The sequence below is a fragment of the Chenopodium quinoa genome, unplaced genomic scaffold, assembly GCF_001683475.1.
Source record: "Chenopodium quinoa cultivar QQ74 unplaced genomic scaffold, ASM168347v1, whole genome shotgun sequence".
Taxonomy (NCBI): domain Eukaryota; kingdom Viridiplantae; phylum Streptophyta; class Magnoliopsida; order Caryophyllales; family Amaranthaceae; genus Chenopodium; species Chenopodium quinoa.
In genome coordinates, this window is record NW_018742204.1 from 21,846,468 (window position 1) to 21,866,916 (window position 20,449).

The window sequence follows — 20,449 nt, forward strand, 5'->3', positions numbered from 1 at the left end:
CTATATATGCTCTGGTGGTTTGCTTTATTTGACAATTGTTAGGGAAAATTGGTAATTAGATGGATTTGACAATTACATGGTGTGTCATAACCATTAAAATCAACGATCACGTGCAGTCCCTTAAATATCAAAAAGCTTTAAAGATACACTTGATATTTATTAAGAGCTAATAAAAAAGGTCATTATAAATACAAGTTTTCTATACATCCTAAATGTTACTTTAGACAAGGCCTTTAGGGTTTGTTCTATTCACCTGATTTTCATTAATCTTAACTTATTAGAACTTACGTGAACTTATTTGACCTTGTTAAAACTTGTTTTAGTTGTAGTTTGTAATTGAATAACCCTTATCAAAACTTATTACACATGAAATAAGAGAAAATATGGTGAACAAAACAAACCCTAAAATGTGTTCTCTCACTAAGAGTTTTTAAGAGACCATACTGCACTATTCCAAATTTCCATGTACGGACATCTTATTCAAAAAAAAAAAAATAAAAAATAAAGTATGGACATCTTCAAAAAATCCACGCAGACTTAAATAAGTGTTTTTGGCCGATTCCAAGCCAAAAAATTATCATTAATCCTGTAAAGAGATTCAAATTCCACCAAAGCACAATCATGTTAATAGAAAAAAAAAAACAAAAAATTCATTATTTCAATATTTGCCATCCTATACCGTAAAACCACTTATGGGATTAAGGCTTTGATTGATGGATTATACTGTAAATCAATCACTTGTATTTGACCTACCACTTTTTTTCACGCAAAAGGGGGAGATATTATATTACATCATAAAGGCCTTAGCCGAGTTTAGCAACAACAAAAGCAGATAAGAGAGATACTTAAGCAGTAATCTCCTCTTAATCTGAATAGAAACAGACTTGAAAGTAATGAAAACAGAGCTAGATAAAGTTTTAGGACATAAACAAAATGATCCTACTTGACTCATTACAACGCATAGTACTCATCAGGAATAGCAGCAGCACGATAAAACTAAGCTTGGGGCTGGTAAGCTAGGATTTCAGCAGCATACTGATCAAAGATATCAGCATGAGGGTAGAAATAAGTTTCTTTCTCCCCCTTCTTGACCCTAGTTCTGCCAATATGAGCTAAAGCATCTGCAATTTGGTTGACATACCTCTTGGCATGAAAGATAGCAACATCCCAATCTCGAGCAAGAAGGGAAGCAACATCCCTGATAACGTTACCTAGATCGTGATCCTTGAAAGCTTCTGGATTTTTCAGCATTTTAGAAAGAGCATCAGCGTCTGTTTCAAGGTCAAGGTGCTGAATTTTCCTCTTCCAAGCCATAAGAAGACCTTCTCTGATTACAATGAGTTCAGAGGCAGCACCAGCCATAAGAAGACCTTCTCTTATCGTGATCCTTGACCTACCACTTATTTTGAAGTGATGAACTCAAAAAATGTATTCTAAACAACAAACACTCGCAGTTGCATGCATAAAACACCATCAATCAATTAGTACAATATCTTTAGGCCAAATGAAAATCAAAATAGATAAAACTATACATTCATCATGGACAATCCATCAAAAAAGATACCTTCAAAGAGGGCATCTTGTTATTGTCTAAGAAACCCTATAAACAACTATAAAAGCCTCTTCTCTCAATTTCTTTCCCAACACAAAATCATCCTGATACGAAAAAGAACTAAAATTGAATATGTTAGCATAGAAACCTAAGCAATTAAAATATTTTGGTACTGGATGTACTTGTTTGTTTGGTCACTACAAGAAACTTTATGAATTCCGTATGGCCCTCAATTCTTTACCAACCTGTTGACCCTTATGAGGTTTTGATGATGATGTTAAGAATTGAGCAAACTTCCTTTTAATAAGGATTTTCTAGTGTTGTAATGTTTGCAGGTTCAGTAAGCAGTGGCTGAAGTAGGAACTAAGACAAAGGAATTTTAGAAGATCCAAGAGGATAAGTAAAGACAGAAGAAGAGTTCCAGCAATGGAACTTCCCGAAGTTTCTCAACAGGAACTTCAAAACGGGTTGTAACGACCTGGTTCCGATGTAATACTGGGGCAAGCCTCAATAACCAAGGATCAGTGCAAAGATCGAGATATCAATCGAAAAAGATGAACTTCATAACTTAACAGTTGAATAAAAGATAAGTTTGTTTTTGTAGGTTGATGTAAGCATATTAATGGTTGTTATGCAAGGAATTTATTAGAAGTCAGATAAATCTTGGCAAGCTGATTAATTCGTAAAAGATAACTTTAGTTTTATGAAAAAGTACTTAATTGATTTTATCTTATAAAATCTGAATTAACTCGGTTTTATCTTTTTCATAAAATTCTATCTTTTAGTTAAAACGAATTTGATAAAATTGGTTTTCAGATAAAGCGAAATTAAATCTGTTTTGATTTTGATTTTAAAGAAGATAAGATCATATTTCTGTTTGAGTTATTGATGTGTCTATTTTATATATTATTTTATACCCGTCCCTTGGTCATAATTAGTAGTGTTTTTGGCTCTTTAGAGCCACTTTTATTACTAATTGGTGTTTTCTAGTGTTTTCGTAGATTTGGTTGACTTTTGCAGGGATTTATGCTTTTGAAGTATTTTCCTGAGATATTTTGGAGCAATCACGAGCATTGGAGAAGCACGACCAGAGTTTATAGCCCAGGGCCGGTTAGAGCCATCGAACCGGTGATTAAGGGCTCGGTATAGGTGATGCCGGGGCATTTGGACCGAGTATTCAAGACCCAAAGAGGAAACCCAGATTGGCCCGAAGAATTGGAGCCCAATCGAAATCCAAATAGTGGCCCAAATGAGCCGCCCGGCCAAAAAGGCTGGCTCCCGGAGGTGCGCGCGGCCGGGCGGGAGAAGCTTAGGCTGGCGCCCGGTGACGCGCCCGGTCGGGCGCGAGATTATTAGTAATGAGCAAAAAAGGCGCGCCCGATCGGGTGCGTGTTTTATTAGTTGACGATTAACATAGTTTTAATTTGTTTTAGTTTAGGATTTTTGTACGGAGTATAAATACTCCTCCGTAATACGTTTTTAGGACTTCCTCTTCTTCTTCTCCTCTTTACTTTCTTTACTCTCTTAATTATTCTCTTAGAATTCTCTCTCTAACCCTTTGTTCTTAATTCTACTTTTAATTCCAGATTTATTTTGGTAACGATTCCTCTTCTCTTAATCTTAGTTATTTATTCTATTCCTTTAATCATGTCTTATTTTATTGCTTTGATTTGTTTAGTTTTTAATATGTGTGAGTAGTTTAATTTCTAGGGTTTATGGGGAAGGGGTAATTTATTGTTGTTAATTATCAATGCTAGATTAATTTCCTATTGATTGATTTAATGATCTGTGACTAGATTAGGCCTATCTTTTATGCATGAGTTTGACAATATTGATTCAAGATTCGAGGGATGAGAATTAATGTTTAGGTCTAGTTTCAATAGGCAGATTAATTTATAAATGGTTAAGTCGAGATTCGAGAGATGAGATTTAATACCGGTAGATTAATTCTGTGATTGTAATACGTAGCGAAAGCCCTTTACAATCTGGTTAATTGATGCATTGATGATTGACTATTATTGATTATTGATATTGCATGATAATTTCCTATTGAATTGTTTTAATGTTTTACAATTGCGGCTTGTAAAAGTATAGCAATATTAAATTGATGAACCGAGCAGATGTTAATTTGATATTAAAGGATATTTTCAATAAGAACTTACATCTAGTAAATTGCGAGAGCCTGTTAGATCTATGTTGATTAATAAATTGCGAGAGCCTGTTAATCATGTTATTTATGCAATGTCAATGATTGGTTACTATGTTTTACCCTGGAGTATTATTTATTAGTGAACATATGCCCTAGATCCTTTTATATATTGTTTTCTCCCTATTCCTATTCTTTGTAGTTTAGTTTCATACTCAAATATAAATATTGGTTACTTAGATAATTTAGATTATAATAATTAATTAGGAGTAAAAAGACTTGTTTCCCTGTGGAGATCGACCATACTTCCCTATCTACTTTAGTTAGAGGATTTAGGTATTTACTTTTGATTAGGGGATACCACTTTACCCTGTCAGTTATCTTATTTGCGAAAATCCTAGTTTGTGTAGCTGAGAAACTCCTATAAATATAGAAGTACTTCAGCTTAGCAAAATGAGAGTTTTTAAGCGTGAAAACCACTTAGTGCTTAAGAGTAAGTTTGTCTAAGGTTAAAGCTTTATCATTTTGATTTCGGGTTTCATGTGTAGCTTTCCATTTATGTGTTAGAGTGTGTCTTTGTGTTGTAATTGGTTTTGGGGTAAGATTGTGAATTCTCTTAAATTCACACTTGTGTATGAGTTTGAATTCTCTAAAATTCGAGTGGTAGCTGTGAGTGCACAGTGAGTGAAAGGAACCTGAGAGGTGTCTTGGGTCACCTAGGAAGTGTCCTGGGTAAAGGGAGAAAAGGTCCTAGGAGGTGTCTTAGGTCTTGTAGGAGGTGTCCTATCATATAGTCAAGTGTCCGTGGTGGAACTTGCAAAGCAAAGGTCTGTGTAATAGGTTGTACTAGGAGAGTTGCCTATTATAGTGGAATTTGTTTATAAGTCCCAATAGGGCCGAGGTTTTACTTCCAGTTAGGCACTGGATGGTTTCCTCATAAAACTTGTTGTGTGCTTTAAGTTCCTTTACGTTTTAATTGTTTATTTCCGCTTAAGTTCCGCGATTGGAACCTACTATTATTCACCCCCCCTCTCGTAGTAGTTCATCTAAACTAACAATTGGTATCAAAGCAGGTTCTCACGAATTTACAAGCAACCTTGTAGAGCAAAGTTCCTGAAGAGATGAATGCACACGAGAAACTTGAAGAAGGGTACTCTACCCAAAGACCACCGATGTTCAATGGCAAGTTCTATTCATACTGGAAGAATAGAATGGAGATATTCATCAAAGCTGAAAATTATCAAGTATGGAGAGTCATTGAAAGTGGTGACTTCGAGGTAACAAAAACCAATGCAAACAAAGAGGTAATCCCTAAACCAATAGCTGAATTTGATAAAGAAGATTATGAAAAATACAAGTTAAATGCTCAAGTAGTGAAAATCTTGCATTGTGGACTAGGACCTCATGAGCACAATAGAATCATGGGTGGTAAGTCTGCAAAGAAAATTTGGGATTTGTTACAAGTAACACATGAAGGAACAAATGAAATTAAACGTTCCAAAATTGATTTGCTAATGTCAAAATATGAAAGATTCGAAATGCTACACAAAGAATCCATTTAGGATATGTTCACTAGATTTACTAACATTGTCAATGAGTTGGAATCTTTAGGCAGGTCCATACCCATTGATGAACAGGTAAGAAAAGTTCTTAGAAGTCTTCCTCAAGATGAGAGATGGAGATCCAAGGTTACTGCCTTACAGGAATCCAAGGATTTCACCAAGTTCAACCTCGAACAGCTCAATGGATCCCTGCTCACTCATGAACTTCATCTTGGAGCTAACACTGAAAGTTCCAAGAACAAGAGCCCCTTGCTCTAAAGGCTTATGAATCAAGTGACTCTGAAGATGATGACATGGAGACAACCACGCTGGTACGAAGATTCAGGAGGATGCTGGGAAAGAGAGGAGAAAAGAACAAAAGAGGACAACTAAGTTCTAAGGAAATCAAGTAATTCGGATGTGGTTCCAAGGACCATCTCATCAGAGATTGCCCTCAACTTAAAGAGGATGAGAAACCAAAGTATAAAGGGAAGGAGCCAAACAAATATTACAAATCATCATTCTCCAAAGAGGACGTCAGGAAAGCCATGATGGCTGCATGGGGAAACTCCGACTCAGAAGATGAAGGAGAAGGAGAATCCTTGGAAGAAACAGCCAACCTATGCTTAATGGCTAAAACTGATGATGAAGCACGGTTGAAGGAACTTGAATCTGAGGTATGGTATGATTTTCGACAACTCAAACATTTAAACAAAGAAAATCTGATGGACATCATTCTGGAACTTCAGGATGACTGTAAAGAACTAAACAGGTCGAAGTTCCAAACTGATCAAGCTTTAAAAATCCACAAAGAACATAGTGAATGGGTAGATAATATGAAAACTGATATACAAACTAGATTCTTTGACTTATATGATAAAAATGTCCTTCTAAAAGAACAAGTTGAAAAACTGAAACTTGACAATATTTTGTTAAATGTAGAGCTAGCCCAACTGAAACTTGGAATAGACTTTCCTGACTCTGAAGTTCCTATCACCAACCAACTTCCAAATTTTGAAAAATTGAAATCAGATTTGGAAGAAGTTAAATAAAAAATCAAACCTTGGAGGAGGAACTTGCTAGAGCCAGGAAAGGAAAAGAAGTGATTAATAATGGAATTCCATTTTGGATAGCTAACTCTCAAAACAAAGATAAAGAAGGATTAGGATATAAGAAAAAGTCTAGGAAAAATAAGAAGTATGTGGATCTACCTAGTCAAAAATTATGTTACTATTGTGGTAGTACAGGACATCTTCGAGCTGCATGTCCTAAAAGAAGTAAAGATACTCTTAAGAATACTGAGCATGCTGAACAGGTCTGGATGAAGAAATCTGATTCTTCTTCTAAAACATTAGAACCCAAGGAAACCTGGGTTCCAGAAACTAACGCTTAGTTTTCATGCAGGTTCCAGTGAGGGGGAACAACACTTGGTACCTCGACAGTGGTTGTTCTAAGCACATGACTGGAGATAAATCTAAATTTCTCTCACTGGATGCCTACTATGGAGGAACTGTGACCTTTGGTGATAATAAGAAAGGTGAAATTATTGCTATTGGCAAAGTAGGAAGGTCAAGTTCCCATGCTATAGAAAATGTATTTTTAGTCGAGGGTCTTAAACGCAATTTGCTAAGTATTTCTCAATTCTGTGATAAAGGTAACTCAGTTAGCTTTACTTCTAATATTTGTAGAATCATTAACAATGACACTAATAATATTATTCTTGAAGGAACCAGAAAAGGGAACACGTATATTGTGGATCTCAATGAAGTTCCAAGTAGTAGTTTGACTTGTCTTAGTGTCATTGAGAATGATTCCCTATTATTGCACAAACGATTTGGCCATGCTAGTTTTTCTTTGCTTGATAAACTTAGATCAAAGGAACTTGTGGAAGGACTTCCATCCATCAAGTTCCTAAAAGATAAAGTCTGCAGTGCATGTGTTAAAGGTAAGCAAGGATGATACATTTGATCAGTTTGTTGCTTTTGTGAAGAAAGAACAAAGAAGAACGAGTCATGACCATGGAACTGAGTTCGAAAACTCAAAATTTGATGAGTTTTGTGATGAACATGGAATGGACCACAACTTCTCAGCCCCCAGGACTCCACAACAAAATGGAATTGTTGAACGGAAAAATAGAAGCTTGGAAGACATGGCAAGAACAATGCTGATTTCCAGTGGACTACCTAAGAACTTCTGGGCAGAAGCTGTAAACACAGCTTGTTACATATTGAATAGAGTCTCTATTCGAGCAATAACCAACAAAATACCTTATGAGCTAATGAAAGGAAGAAAACCAAATATCTCTTACTTTAGATCTTTTGGTTGCAAGTGCTTTGTACACAATAATGGGAAGAGAAACTTGGGAAAATTTGATGAAAGGAGTGATGAGGCTGTATTCTTAGGATATGCCTCAAATAGTAAAGCTTATAGAGTTTATAATAAAAGAACAATGTGTGTTGAAGAGTCTGTACATATAATTTTTGATGAAACTGACTATGTGATTGATGTACAGGATGATGATGATTTTGAAACAGGGTTGGTAAGAAGACATGACCTTGATGAGGAATCAACTGCATCCATGAAGCAGCAAGACAAGAATCCTACAGCTGAAAATCAAACAGCAACTGAAACAGAAGTTCCTCAAGAGGAACATCCAGAGCCTGATAACCCAGAATCTGAGAATCCAAAGCCTCTGAATCAAGAGACAGAAGACAATGGCGCTGAACCAGAAAGATTGTATCCAATCAAAGAATTTACCCCTAAACGTTGGAAACATCAAAAGTCTCACCCAGTGGACATGATTATGAGTGACATAACCAAAGGAACTCAAACTCGGTCCCAACTAAGGAACTTCTGTGCATTTTACTCATTCCTATCTACCATGGAACCAAAGAATTGTGATGAAGCCTTACAAGATGCAGATTGGATTATAGCAATGCAATCTGAATTAAGTGAATTTGAAAGAAACAAAGTCTGGCACCTAGTTCCTAGACCGGAACACCAGAAAGTCATTGGACTAAAGTGGGTGTACAGAAACAAGTTGATGAACATGGAATCATTGTGAGAAATAAGGCTAGGCTGGTTGTCAAGGGGTACAATCAACAAGAAGGCATAGACTTTGATGAGACATTTGCACCAGTTGCCAGGTTAAAAGCTATACGCATTCTTATTGCTTTTGCAGCTTTTATGGACATAAAGTTATTCCAGATGGACGTCAAATGTGCCTTCATAAATGGCTTACTAAAAGAGGACGTCTATGTGGAACAACCCCCTGGATTTGAAGATCCAGAATTCTCAAATCATGTCTATAAACTTGATAAAGCTCTCTATGGGCTGAAACAAGCACCTAGGGCATGGTATGAGAGGTTGTCCAAGTTCCTATTAGATAATGGTTTTAAAAGAGGAAAAATAGACAAAACATTGTTTTTGAAATCTAAAGGAACTGACATTTTAGTTGTACAAATATATGTAGATGATATTATTTTTTGTGCAACTAACGAATCTTTAGTGAAGTATTTTGCTGACCTTATGAGTAGTGAGTTCGAAATGAGCATGATGGGTGAGCTAAACTTCTTTCTTGGATTGAAAATTAAGCAAACTGAGAAAGGAATAATGATTCACCAGCAAAAGTATGTGAAGGAACTCATAAAGAAATATAAGATGGAAAGTTCCAAAACTATAAGAACGCCTATGGGAACTAACATCAGACTGGATGAAGACACAACTGGAACTTGTATAGATCAAAAGATGTATAGAGGTATGATAGGTTCCTTATTATATTTAACTGCTAGTAGACCTGACATATCGTTCAGTTAGGCTTATGTGCGAGGTTCCAAGCCAATCCAAAGGAATCTCATCTTAAGGCAGTCAAGAGGATACTTAGGTACCTCAAAGGAACCGATGATTTATGTCTCTACTATCCAAGAAATGAATCAATTGATTTAGTTGGATACACAGATGCTGACTATGCAGGTCTAGTGGATAGAAAGAGCACATCAGGTATGACTCAATTTCTTGGACTATGCTTAGTTTCTTAGGGTTCCAAGAAACAGAATACAGTTGCTTTGTCCACAACAAAAGCTGAATATGTAGCTGCTGCAGCTTGTTGCTCACAAATGTTGTGGATAAAACAACAAATATGTGATTTTGGTTTAAAATTTGAATGCGTTCCAATTTATTGTGACAATACTAGTGCTATCTGTATTTCTAAAGATCCAGTGCAACATTCTAAGGTTAAGCATATCCACAATAGACATCACTTCTTAAAAGATAATGTGGAAAAAGGCTATATTAAGTTGGAATTTTGTCCTACTGATAATCAAATTGCTGATATTCTAACTAAGCCTTTGAGCAGAGAACGCTTTGAGAACATGAGACTGGAACTTGGGATGATCAAGCTGAATTGATTGCAACTAAAGTTCCTAGATATGGTATTGTCAATTATTGGACCAACTAGAAGAAATAAAACATTTATCACAAACTTGGTGTGATAAACATAACGAGAATGTCACCGTTGGTAAACTCTTGAAGGTTAGTATAATTAACACTTAAGACTCTGTAAATAATTTTCAAGTTAATATAGACATGTATATGACACGTTCCTACATGCATTTTATAAAATTTCTGTTTTCAAAATTTTATCTTTCTAAAAATGAATTTGTGAAAGGATAAACATTGAACTTGAAAATCCATCCGGATAACACTTGTTTTGAAATCAAAGTAAATACATTGTTCCTAAAATCTATCTCTTCACCTTCCAAGCATCGCCTCATAAAATTTACCCTCATTATAAATACTCTTCCAACCACTTGTGTCAAATCACATTAACCCTCAAAGTTTCTCTCAACCACAAAAATTAATTTTACAGCTAAACCATCTCTAACCATGGAAGACGAAAACCAAAACCCTAAGAACCACAACGAAAACTCACCTACCAGATCTCCTAGCCCACAACCAATTAACCTGGAACCTCCTGTTGAATTATTCCACACCTCATCAGAACCTAAAAATACTAAGCCAAAAGCTGTTGAAGAAACTGCTACCTCTTCAGCAACAAGCCTACCAAATTTCCTTGATCGAATTGCTCAATGGAAGAAAAGAAAAGCAGAAAAATCGGAGAAATCACTGGATGAGCAAAGTCGTGAAATTGAAGCAATAGAGGACGAACCTGAAGAGGGAAAGAATGATTCTGAGGGGGAAGAAGATGACAAAGCCTTGAAGAGTCAAGCTGACAGGTATGTTGTAGGGTATAGAATAGATGATGCATGGTGTAGAATGGTGAATTTCGAATTTCTAGATCTGCTTAAGTTTCAGGGTTGGGATTTTATGTTAACTATGAAAGCAAAAAACTATCTGTATCCTCTGGCTATGGATGAATTTGTTAAGGAGTGTGAATTTGAAGATGGTGTGTGTTATAGCAAAGTGAATGGTATTGATATTGAGTTTGATGCTGCTAGACTAGGAACTCTGCTTCAAGTTCCTTGTGAGGGGTTTGATACTTATATGAAAAGAGCTGTAACTGTGAAGGTGGCAGGGCATACTAAAATTGAAATTGTTAATTACTTGGGTGGTAGGAAGGGTGTAAGTGTCATGAATCACAATGATCTTTCTCCATAGCACAAACTGTTATTTAATTTGGTGAAAAAGTCCTTGGTTCCAAGGACACAAAAGAAAAATGAACTGTGCTACTTAGATATGGCCTTAATCTTTTGCATGTCCAAAAGAATTAAAATAAATTTCCCAGCAATCATGCTCCAACACTTAGAGCAATGTAAAGAAAAAGAATTAAAAATAGGATATGCTGCAATTCTTGCTTCTGTGTTTGAAGATTTGGGTGTGAAATTGAAGGAATTTTATGGGCATATGAGGGAGAAAGGAGAAAATGTGATAAATGAAACTACTCTGAGGGGATTAAGCCTTGCTGTTGTGAGGGGGAAGTGCGTGAAGTATGAAGCGCAGAAAAAGAAAGGGAAGGAAGAGGAGTCCCAGCTGAGAGGTCCTGTTAGGAAGAGCAGAAGGCTCTCAGTTGGAACTCAGGCCAGAACAAGTGCAAATGATCCTTTGGAGTTAGTGAAGGAGATGGAGGAGCTGATGAGATAATTAATGATCTGTCTAACAGACTTATGCAGGTTGAAGGACAGTTCCTTGACATGGCAGGAAAGATGAAGACAATGGAGAGGACCAATGCCTCTCAAGCTAAGGAGTTCCAAAAAGCCATCTGAAGCCTTGAAGCAAGACTAAAGAAAGCTCAAGAAGACAACAAGGCAGATCTTGAGCAAATCTTGAAAGCGCTTGATGTCTGATCACCTTTGCAGCCTATCCCAGCCATCCCTTAGTTTAATCTATTTTCTGTTGGTTTTTGGAACAATGATCTGTTTTCTTTGAATGTTTTTGAACTTTGTTTGATTTTGGAACTTGGTTGTTTTCGTTATTTGGAACTTGGTCTGTAATAACTTTAACTTTTTTGGATGGTTTCTATGCTTTTAAGTTTAAATCCTGGAACTTTGTCTATACATGCATGCATTGCTTGTTAAAAAAAAAAAAACAGGGTATTTTGTGTGAAAGTACTAGCTTAAGAGAGCTAGCCAGCGCTGCTTCCAGCTTCCCATATTCGATGAATTGCCTGTGGGGCTGTGAGTAGATGAATAAAACTTTGAAAAGTCAGGTTTTTGATAATGCCAAAAGGGGGAAAAAGCAGGAGCAAACTTGGAAAGCTGAGGTTGTTCTAGTTCCAGTTGAGTAAGTAACAAAGGTTGTTCTCTTCTCTAAATTGTTTACTTGCTTTCTGTTTGTTTTTCATTCTTTTCATTTTGTTATTTATTTCTGTCTAGTTTCTTTAATTAGCCTATAAAAAAAAATTTGAAAAATGAAAAATCAACCTTCTGTTTCTTTACTTGTTATCCTCAGGAGTTTGCTCAGTTTGTCATCATCAAAAAGGGGGAAATTGTTGACCCTTATGAGGTTTTGATGATGATGTTAAGAATTGAGCAAACTTCCTTTTAATAAGGATATTCTAGTGTTGTGATGTTTGCAGGTTCAGTAAGCAGTGGCTGAAGTAGGAACTGAGACAAAGGAACTTTAGAAGATCCAAGAGGATAAGTAAAGACAGAAGAAGAGTTCTAGCAATGGAACTTCCTGAAGTTTCTCAACAGGAACTTCAAAACGGGTTGTAACGACCTGGTTCCAATGTAATGCTGGGGCAAGCCTCAATAACCAAGGATCAGTGCAAAGATCGAGATATCAATCGAAAAAGATGAACTTCATAACTTAATAGTTGAATAAAAGATAAGTTTGTTTTTGTAGGTTGATGTAAGCATATTAATGGTTGTTATGCATGGAATTTATTAGAAGTCAGATAAAGCTTGGCAAGCTGATTAATTCGTAAAAGATAACTTTAGTTTTATGAAAAAATACTTAATTGATTTTATCTTATAAAATCTGATTTAACTCGGTTTTATCTTTTTCATAAAATTCTATCTTTTAGTTAAAACGAATTTGATAAAATTGGTTTTCAGATAAAGCGAAATTAAATCTGTTTTGATTTCGATTTTAAAGAAGATAAGATCAGATTTATGTTTGATTTATCTTATTTGCGAAAATCCTAGTTTGTGTAGCTGAGAAACTCCTATAAATATAGAAGTACTTCAGCTTAGCAAAATGAGAGTTTTTAAGCGTGAAAACCACTTAGTGCTTAAGAGTAAGTTTGCCAAAGGTTAAAGCTTTATCATTTTGATTTCGGGTTTCATGTGTAGCTTTCCATTTATGTGTTAGAGTGTGTCTTTGTGTTGTAATTGGTTTTGGGGTAAGATTGTGAATTCTCTTAAATTCACACTTGTGTATGAGTTTGAATTCTCTAAAATTCGAGTGGTAGCTGTGAGTGCACAGTGAGTGAAAGGAACCTGAGAGGTGTCTTGGGTCACCTAGGAAGTGTCCTGGGTAAAGGGAGAAAAGGTCCTAGGAGGTGTCTTAGGTCTGGTAGGAGGTGTCCTATCATATAGTCAAGTGTCCGTGGTGGAAGGTCTGTGTAAAAGGTTGTACTAGGAGAGTTGCCTATTATAGTGGAATTTGTTTATAAGTCCCAATAGGGCCGAGGTTTTACTTCCAGTTAGGCACTGGATGGTTTCCTCGTAAAACTTGTTGTGTGCTTTAAGTTCCTTTACGTTTTAATTGTTTATTTCCACTTAAGTTCCGCGATTGGAACCTACTACTATTCACCCCCCTCTCATAGTAGTTCATCTAAACTAACACAACCTCTATATTTCCAAAGTCAAATGCCTCTCATGCAATTATTAACTCAATATACGATTCAAGATAGCTCTCACAAAGACAGCAGTACATCACAACACAAATTCATAAAGATATTTCTCCATATTTTTAGTAACAGAACCTAGATGAGAGTATCAGTATGCAAACAAAACAAAAAAGTAAAAATTACATGGCATTGTCCAATTATGATAAATTTGTGACCTTCCATCACATCTCAATAGCATCAATAAAAATACAATCCAGTCAAGGAACATATGATCCAAACCAACATGAAAAAAAGAAAATGAAAGTCGACGCCTAAAATACATGCCATTTATTTCTAATACTCCAAAAGGATATCTTGACCATTCAAAAAACCCAACAGCCAATGACATTGGAAAGAGAAAAAATCATGGAACATACACATATAGCCATAATATTTCAAGGTAGTTCTGAAATTCATCAATCGAATGAAATTTGGTGACACATCCAAGGCAAAGGCCTATATGAGGAATATGGAACAGGAAGGCTTAATGCTATCTGGTATTCTGGGTATGAGTATGCAGACAACATTCATTTGCTCTCGGTTATATGACAACCAAATCAGTATCAATATGGCCTGTATAGCATATGCATGGACATAGTCATTAAGTCACTAATACATTAGACATATAAGTAAGCTACGAAATTTAACAATCCCTATTAGAGATTCTGTGAATTAATGTTAACAAACAGAAGAATATAGAAACAGATTTCATAAACAATTAAGGTATGCGGCACCAAAAACAATTGTAACAATAGTTGTATTGATCAATCAGATACTTACTCCCTCCATCTCTTTATTAGAGTCCCCTTTCTAACATTTATTACTCTAATAAAGAAAAAGGGGACTCTAATAAAGAGACGGAGGGAGTATATCATAATCACAGAGAATTCGCAAAATCGTAAGCTATACGACAACAGTGAACAAATAGACTCGAAACTTAATAGTAAACCATGATATTTGAGCTATAAAAAATCATATACAATGAAGTGATAACCTGAAACATCTGAAACCGCCAAACTTCTACCGTCACACACCAAATTACCAGCCAAAACAAAAAGAACTACGAGCTAGACTCGGACATCCATGATTATTGAATTAAAACATACTGAGCTTGGTTCAAAAAAGTCTCTATATTTCTATAAGACTATAACAATAACAATTGGTAATTGATGAAACAATAAGAAGATTATATGTCAAAAATCAGAATTCCAAAGCCTAAGAATCAAAAAATTTGATTACAACAACAACAAGAAGTACAACGCAGGTACATCATAATCCATTGATCCATTCCTAATTAGGTTTTTTCAAGAATTGAAAACCTAGTTAATAATATCAACTAATTAACTTCTTAATCGAATTTTTAGCTCTGATTAGAAATTTTCAGGTCAACCATGATTCTCAATTAAAAATAAAAGGAATTTTTATAAATTTGCGATTATTAATTCAACAAATTCATGACAATTTCCACAAACAAGAAAAGTGCTTTATCAATAGAATGAATTATTCAAACAAATTATTAATCCAGATGTTAACCACAAATTTCCATCACGAATTAATGGTGGGTTTAATTAAATTAAAATATAATCACGAAAAAGAACCAGAAAACAACAACTTTCATAAAATAATTCAGATGAACAATCAAATTATACAATCAAGATTACAACTTTATTTTTTTTAAAAAAAAGTCATACAATCAACAAAAACCACTACATAACAATCAAAATTTAAAAATTAAACAAAATCAAAGTAGAAAATAATAGAAAAGAATTAGGTACCTGATTTTTCGTGAGGATTGAAGATGAGTAGGAAAAAGATTAAAAAGGTTGGAAAGAAAAAGACTACAAAGATTGAAGAAGATTCCTTAGAGTAATACATACCATTTATTTCCAATTACAGTTTATCTCCTCCATCATTGAAGCTGAGGAAGCAATTTTTCACGAGCAATTTACCATCACCAGAACCTGCATCACGAAGAAAAAAAAACAAAAATATTTTAAAATCCTATACCAAAAAAAAAAAATGAAAAATCTAGATCATAGAAAAGGGGAGCAATTTCTGTAACCACCTAAAAAATCCTGCGAAAAAAAACCAGAAATAATCAAAAATTAAATCAGTCAAATAAACGGAAAAATCTAATCGAAGAGATGAACACCAGAAATAAACAAAAATTAAATCATAATTTTTTTTTTGTTTTGAACCTCAGAAACTGTTCCAATGGAGGAGATAGAGAGTGAGAGCGGGTAGAGAAGAGAGAAAGATAGTGAGAGGAGAAGAAAGAAGAAGACTTAAGAGTTAAGAGAGAGAAAGAAGACAATCTGAGACAGCTGCCAAAAGCCAGGCCACCAAAGAAACATAAACAATAAAGGGTAAAATCGGCAATTCAATTAATTCAGGGGCGCATAAGTAATAGCACCACAAAGTACTATTCATAAGCTACAGTAGTTTGGTTTGCATTTTTATAATGGTTATTATTATGGACTAAAGATATCTTGGTATTGGCTCTATTAGTATGAGTTTTTTTTTTGCCGGTAATGTATGCTAAAAAAATGTGTTCAAATTAATAATTCCTTATAATCATTAAAAAAAAAAAAAAATCCATAATCCCCCCCTTTAATTGAGGCCCTCGGTCGGAGTCCAACCTTAGCCATCCTTTAGGGGTGATTGGTTCATCAAATTGGAATGACCTGGATTGTTATGAAATCTCATATTAGAAAGGTATGAATTCTAAAATCCATACTAATCCAAAGTTGTTTGGTCTAATTGTTGGAATGGATTATATGCTTCATCATCACAGTACCTATTGTAAATCTTAAGGGGCGAGGTGGGTATGGGAGAGAGTTAGAACCCCTTGAATATGAGATTCCATTAATAAAAATCTCAACCAAATAAAAAATTAGATTGAATACATTCTAACTCCATTCGAACCCATTTTAAATGTTCCAACCAAACGATCTCAAATATTGTCACACACTCACTGACTCACACCAGATTGTAATGTACTTCCTCATTTATTATTACTTGGCATTATTTTGAGTTCGACACTATTCACATATATCTTACTTTGACTTACGCTTGTGATTAATATTCAATAATTAAAATAAAAAAAACGTAAGTATGTGAGGTCTTGCATTGTTAGATTCATTTAATAAAAAAAATATTTGTATTTTATACTTATTATTGAAAATATTAATGTTTAAAAGTAAAAAAATAAATAAAAATAAAAAAAAATAAATAAATAAAAAAAAAAAAAAAGAGGAATACATGCTTTATAGGCATTAATGCATAACTTCGTATGTATATAACAATAAAGTGTTGGCTCACTAGGTAAGGTTCTTACATCATATCCTAGAGGTTTGGGGTTCAAATCCTAGCAATTGAGGGTACATGAGGCCTTGAGGGTATTAATTACCCTCCCCTCTACTCCCAAGTCCCAAGTCTCTAACCCGTGAATACTGGATCAAAACGCCGTGAGGGTTGAGGTCTTGTCAAGATCCAAACCCCCTTAATAATGATTTTTTTTTTTTTAAAAAAACACAATATGTACATCCCTTGTTTTTCTATGTTTGGGCCATTGCCAATTTGCTATGGCTTTTGGTTATATGGGCTACTAGCCTATTAGTCATCAAGCTTCAAGTTCTGTACAGACTGCAAATTCTTGGCTGCATTCTAGTGCAGCTAAGCTAGCTGCAACACCAATAAATGTGAACATATAGTACGTTAAAATGAATATACATTTTTTTTGGGAAATTCTCAATGGTAGCCTCCTGTTTTTGCTTATTTCCAATGGTAGCCAATTTTTTTTTCGATTATCTTTGGTAGCCCTCTACTGTTAAAAACTTACATCCGTAACCTTATTAAGCCTAAAACCGTTAACTAACCGTTAACTTTAACCATGGTCAACTTTTTTTGTCTCTATTCAACCATTCTCTTTCCTTAGCTTCCCTTCTTTCATGGCTTCCTTCCAGCCTGCCACCACCCAACCCCAAAACCCCCACGACAACAAGCCAACCACTACCCCTATCTTCTATCTATCCCTAAAAATACCACAACAGGCAGCCGCCGACGCCCCCCGTAGCCAAGCCAAAGCCCAGCCACAACCGCGACCAATTGATGGCTTGATCGATGCCCAACCACGGCAGCAGCAGCCCCCTGCCCCGCCCTTAAATTTGCCGACTTGCTGCTAGTTTGAGCGTCGTAGTAGATTGACTGAGCACCCTGCCTAGCCGCAGCAATGCCTAACGGCGTAGCCAGGCAGAGTGCCTAGCCACGCCATTGGGGTCTGGGCTGGGGTCGGGGTCGGGGTTTGGAGAGAAAGAAAGGGTCGGGGTTAGGGGAAACATCGTGGGGTCTGATTTGGATTGCCGGCATGAGGGGTTGTTTCGAAGGTGGACGGAGGGATTGGGGATGTTGGTCGACGGTGGCCAGCGGGATTCTGGTCGGTAGGTGGTTCCTGGGATGCTTGTCAATGGAGGTCAAGGCTGGTTGGGGATGGGTATTTTATTTTCTTAATAATTTAATTTTTAAAATTAAAATAGTTAACATTTTTTTCCTTTTTTTTTTGAATAGTTTAACCTTAGTTGAGTAGTAAGTTAGATTTAACGGAAAAATCATCATTAAGGTCAAGGTTGTAAAATAATGAAAGTTTAGGATTACCAAAGATAATCGAAAAAAAAAATTGGCTACCATTGGAAATAAGCAAAAACAGGAGGCTACCATTGAGAATTTCCCTTTTTTTTTTCTTCCTTATATCTTAATTCTCTTTCTTCTTCTTCCTTAGCTCTATTATTTTTCTCTCTTAAGTTTTCTTCTCAATTTAACATTTTCTCTCTCCTCTTTACCTCATTTCCCTTCAATCTTTAAAGTTTTCTTCTTCTTTATATAAATTTTTGAGTTACTAATTCGAGTTTTGATGGGTATACTTCTTTCTTTCTAAATCTATGAGTTTAAGATTCAATCATTTGGCTTTATCAAAGAGGAAAGAAAAAAAATGGAGGAGAGAGAAAGTTGAAGGTCAAGAAAACAATGGAGGTTAGATTTTATCAATTTGTAATTATATTTTGTATGATTTCGTTGATCATGCATGATGATTTATTGTTTGATTGTTTGAAATTATTATGAGTTTGTGATGAATATCAATTAAATTGCTTAATTGTTAATGAATATCAATTGAGGTATTGCTTAATTTGTAGTTATTTTCTCTCTCTCCCCCCCCCTCTCTCTCCCTCTTTTTCTTTTGATTTCTAATCATGTTACAAATCAATAATTAATTTCTCTATGATGAATCAAAATTAGATTTAACGTGTATATTCAATTTTTTAGAGTTTCAATAATTACAATCAATCTTGAATATAATTTCTGTAAAAAAAAATGAACACGTAGGAATTTAAAAATGAACATCTTTTACAAAATGAGCATTTAGTACACCGAAAATGAATATTAAATACATAAAAAATGAACATATTTCAAAAATTTATTTCATCTTTATTTTTCGTTAATAATTGTATACGGTGAATTTGAACCTTTATGAAAATCATGTTCATTTTAATATCCTAAATGTTCATAACTTTTTGTTACATGTTCATTTTATAAGTGTTCATTTTTTAATACTAAATGTTCATTTTTATTAGGTTGAAAGTAAAATATAATACTTTGAAAGTTAAATTATCTGAACATTTAGTGTTGAAAATCTAAACAATTTATTATGAATATATATGTTTCGTTATTCATTACGAACATATCTGTTATTGATTATGAACACATATGACATATAGAGTGATAATTATTTATATTTTTAACTACTGTATTGATGATTATATATTATGAACATTCTAAATAATTATTATGAACATATGTTGTGATGATTATGAATTATAATTATTTGTTATATTTTAGTGAGTACAAATTAATTGTATTTGTAGAAGACAAAGACTCTAAATTAGTGAAGAAACAAGTAAGAAGCGATGAAGAAGTATATGATATTACAACGAATTTGCCTTTAAGTTGGAGAATTTCCGATGTATATGATCCCAATTTTATGGTTGTATGATAAAGGTTCATTTCTAATATACTAAATGTTCATTTTTTTTTTGACATGTTCACTTTTTATTACCGAATGTTCATTTTTTACGTGTTCATTTTTATTACTGAATATTCTTTTTTTTTTTTTATGTGTTCATTTTTCTAACTAAATGTTCATTTTTAAGGTCGTGGTCTAGCAAATTTATGATTAGATTATATGATAATCAGATTCATTTTTAATAAATGATCATTTCCTTATAATATGTAAACTTTTTAGTATTAAATGTTCATTTTTTTTACGTGTTCATTTTTTGTTATTAAGTGTTCATTTCTTTTTTCATGTTCATATTTTTTAACTAAATATTCATTTTTTATTTGGGCCGCGCGTTTTGGGCCTCACTTGTTGTAGCTATCATGTTCATATTAATTATTTGTTATATCTAGTGCAGCCAAGACCAATTGTTGTACAGACCTCATCATAGGCTTTGTAGCACAGTCCACAAACTAAAAACTTAAATTGCATCGTAGAATTCGAAGTATGAACACTTGATTTGTAGCACATTTTTTTTTTGAAGAAGAAAAACATTTGTAGCAAAACCTCACTCTAAGGTCCTATTTGGCAAAAATAGCGGTAGCGGGTAGCTTTTAGCGGTTGAGTAACGGATCCCTGTTAAGGTAGCGAGTAGCTGTCAATTAGTAGTGGGTAGAGATTAACTGTCAAAGTAAAGGTTGATAGTATGAGTGTTTGACAAAAATAGCGGTTGTAATACTAAAAACATATCTAAATTCATATAAATATTAATTACAAAGTAATAAAAATTTATTAAACGCTACCCGCTACTTCTGAACGCTACTATTTTTAACGTTGAAGAAAAGATGCCTAAATGCTAACTCTATTGCTA

The 20,449-nt window shown here is 34.5% G+C and overlaps 1 protein-coding gene across 5 annotated transcripts; it reads right to left on the reverse strand.

The window, feature by feature from the left end:
- Positions 1-756: 756 nt before the first annotated feature.
- On the reverse strand, positions 757-17,098 carry LOC110723522. 5 transcript variants are annotated; one of them, XR_002511737.1, is made up of 4 exons: positions 15,728-15,959; positions 15,595-15,604; positions 15,407-15,490; positions 13,625-14,102 (listed from the first exon to the last, which is right to left on the reverse strand). XR_002511737.1 is itself a non-coding variant. In XM_021902881.1 (3 exons), the coding sequence occupies exon 3, from the start codon at positions 1,360-1,362 to the stop codon at positions 997-999; it is 366 nt and encodes a 121-aa protein (XP_021758573.1). In that variant the 5' UTR covers positions 1,363-1,399; positions 15,407-15,490; positions 15,728-17,098; the 3' UTR covers positions 757-996. The 5 variants fall into 5 exon arrangements, 2 of the variants coding, with proteins under 2 accessions (XP_021758573.1, XP_021758567.1); XM_021902881.1 differs by lacking the exons at positions 13,625-14,102; positions 15,595-15,604 and adding an exon at positions 757-1,399 and having other exon boundaries at positions 15,728-17,098; XR_002511738.1 differs by lacking the exon at positions 15,595-15,604 and having other exon boundaries at positions 15,728-15,957.
- Positions 17,099-20,449: the final 3,351 nt, after the last annotated feature.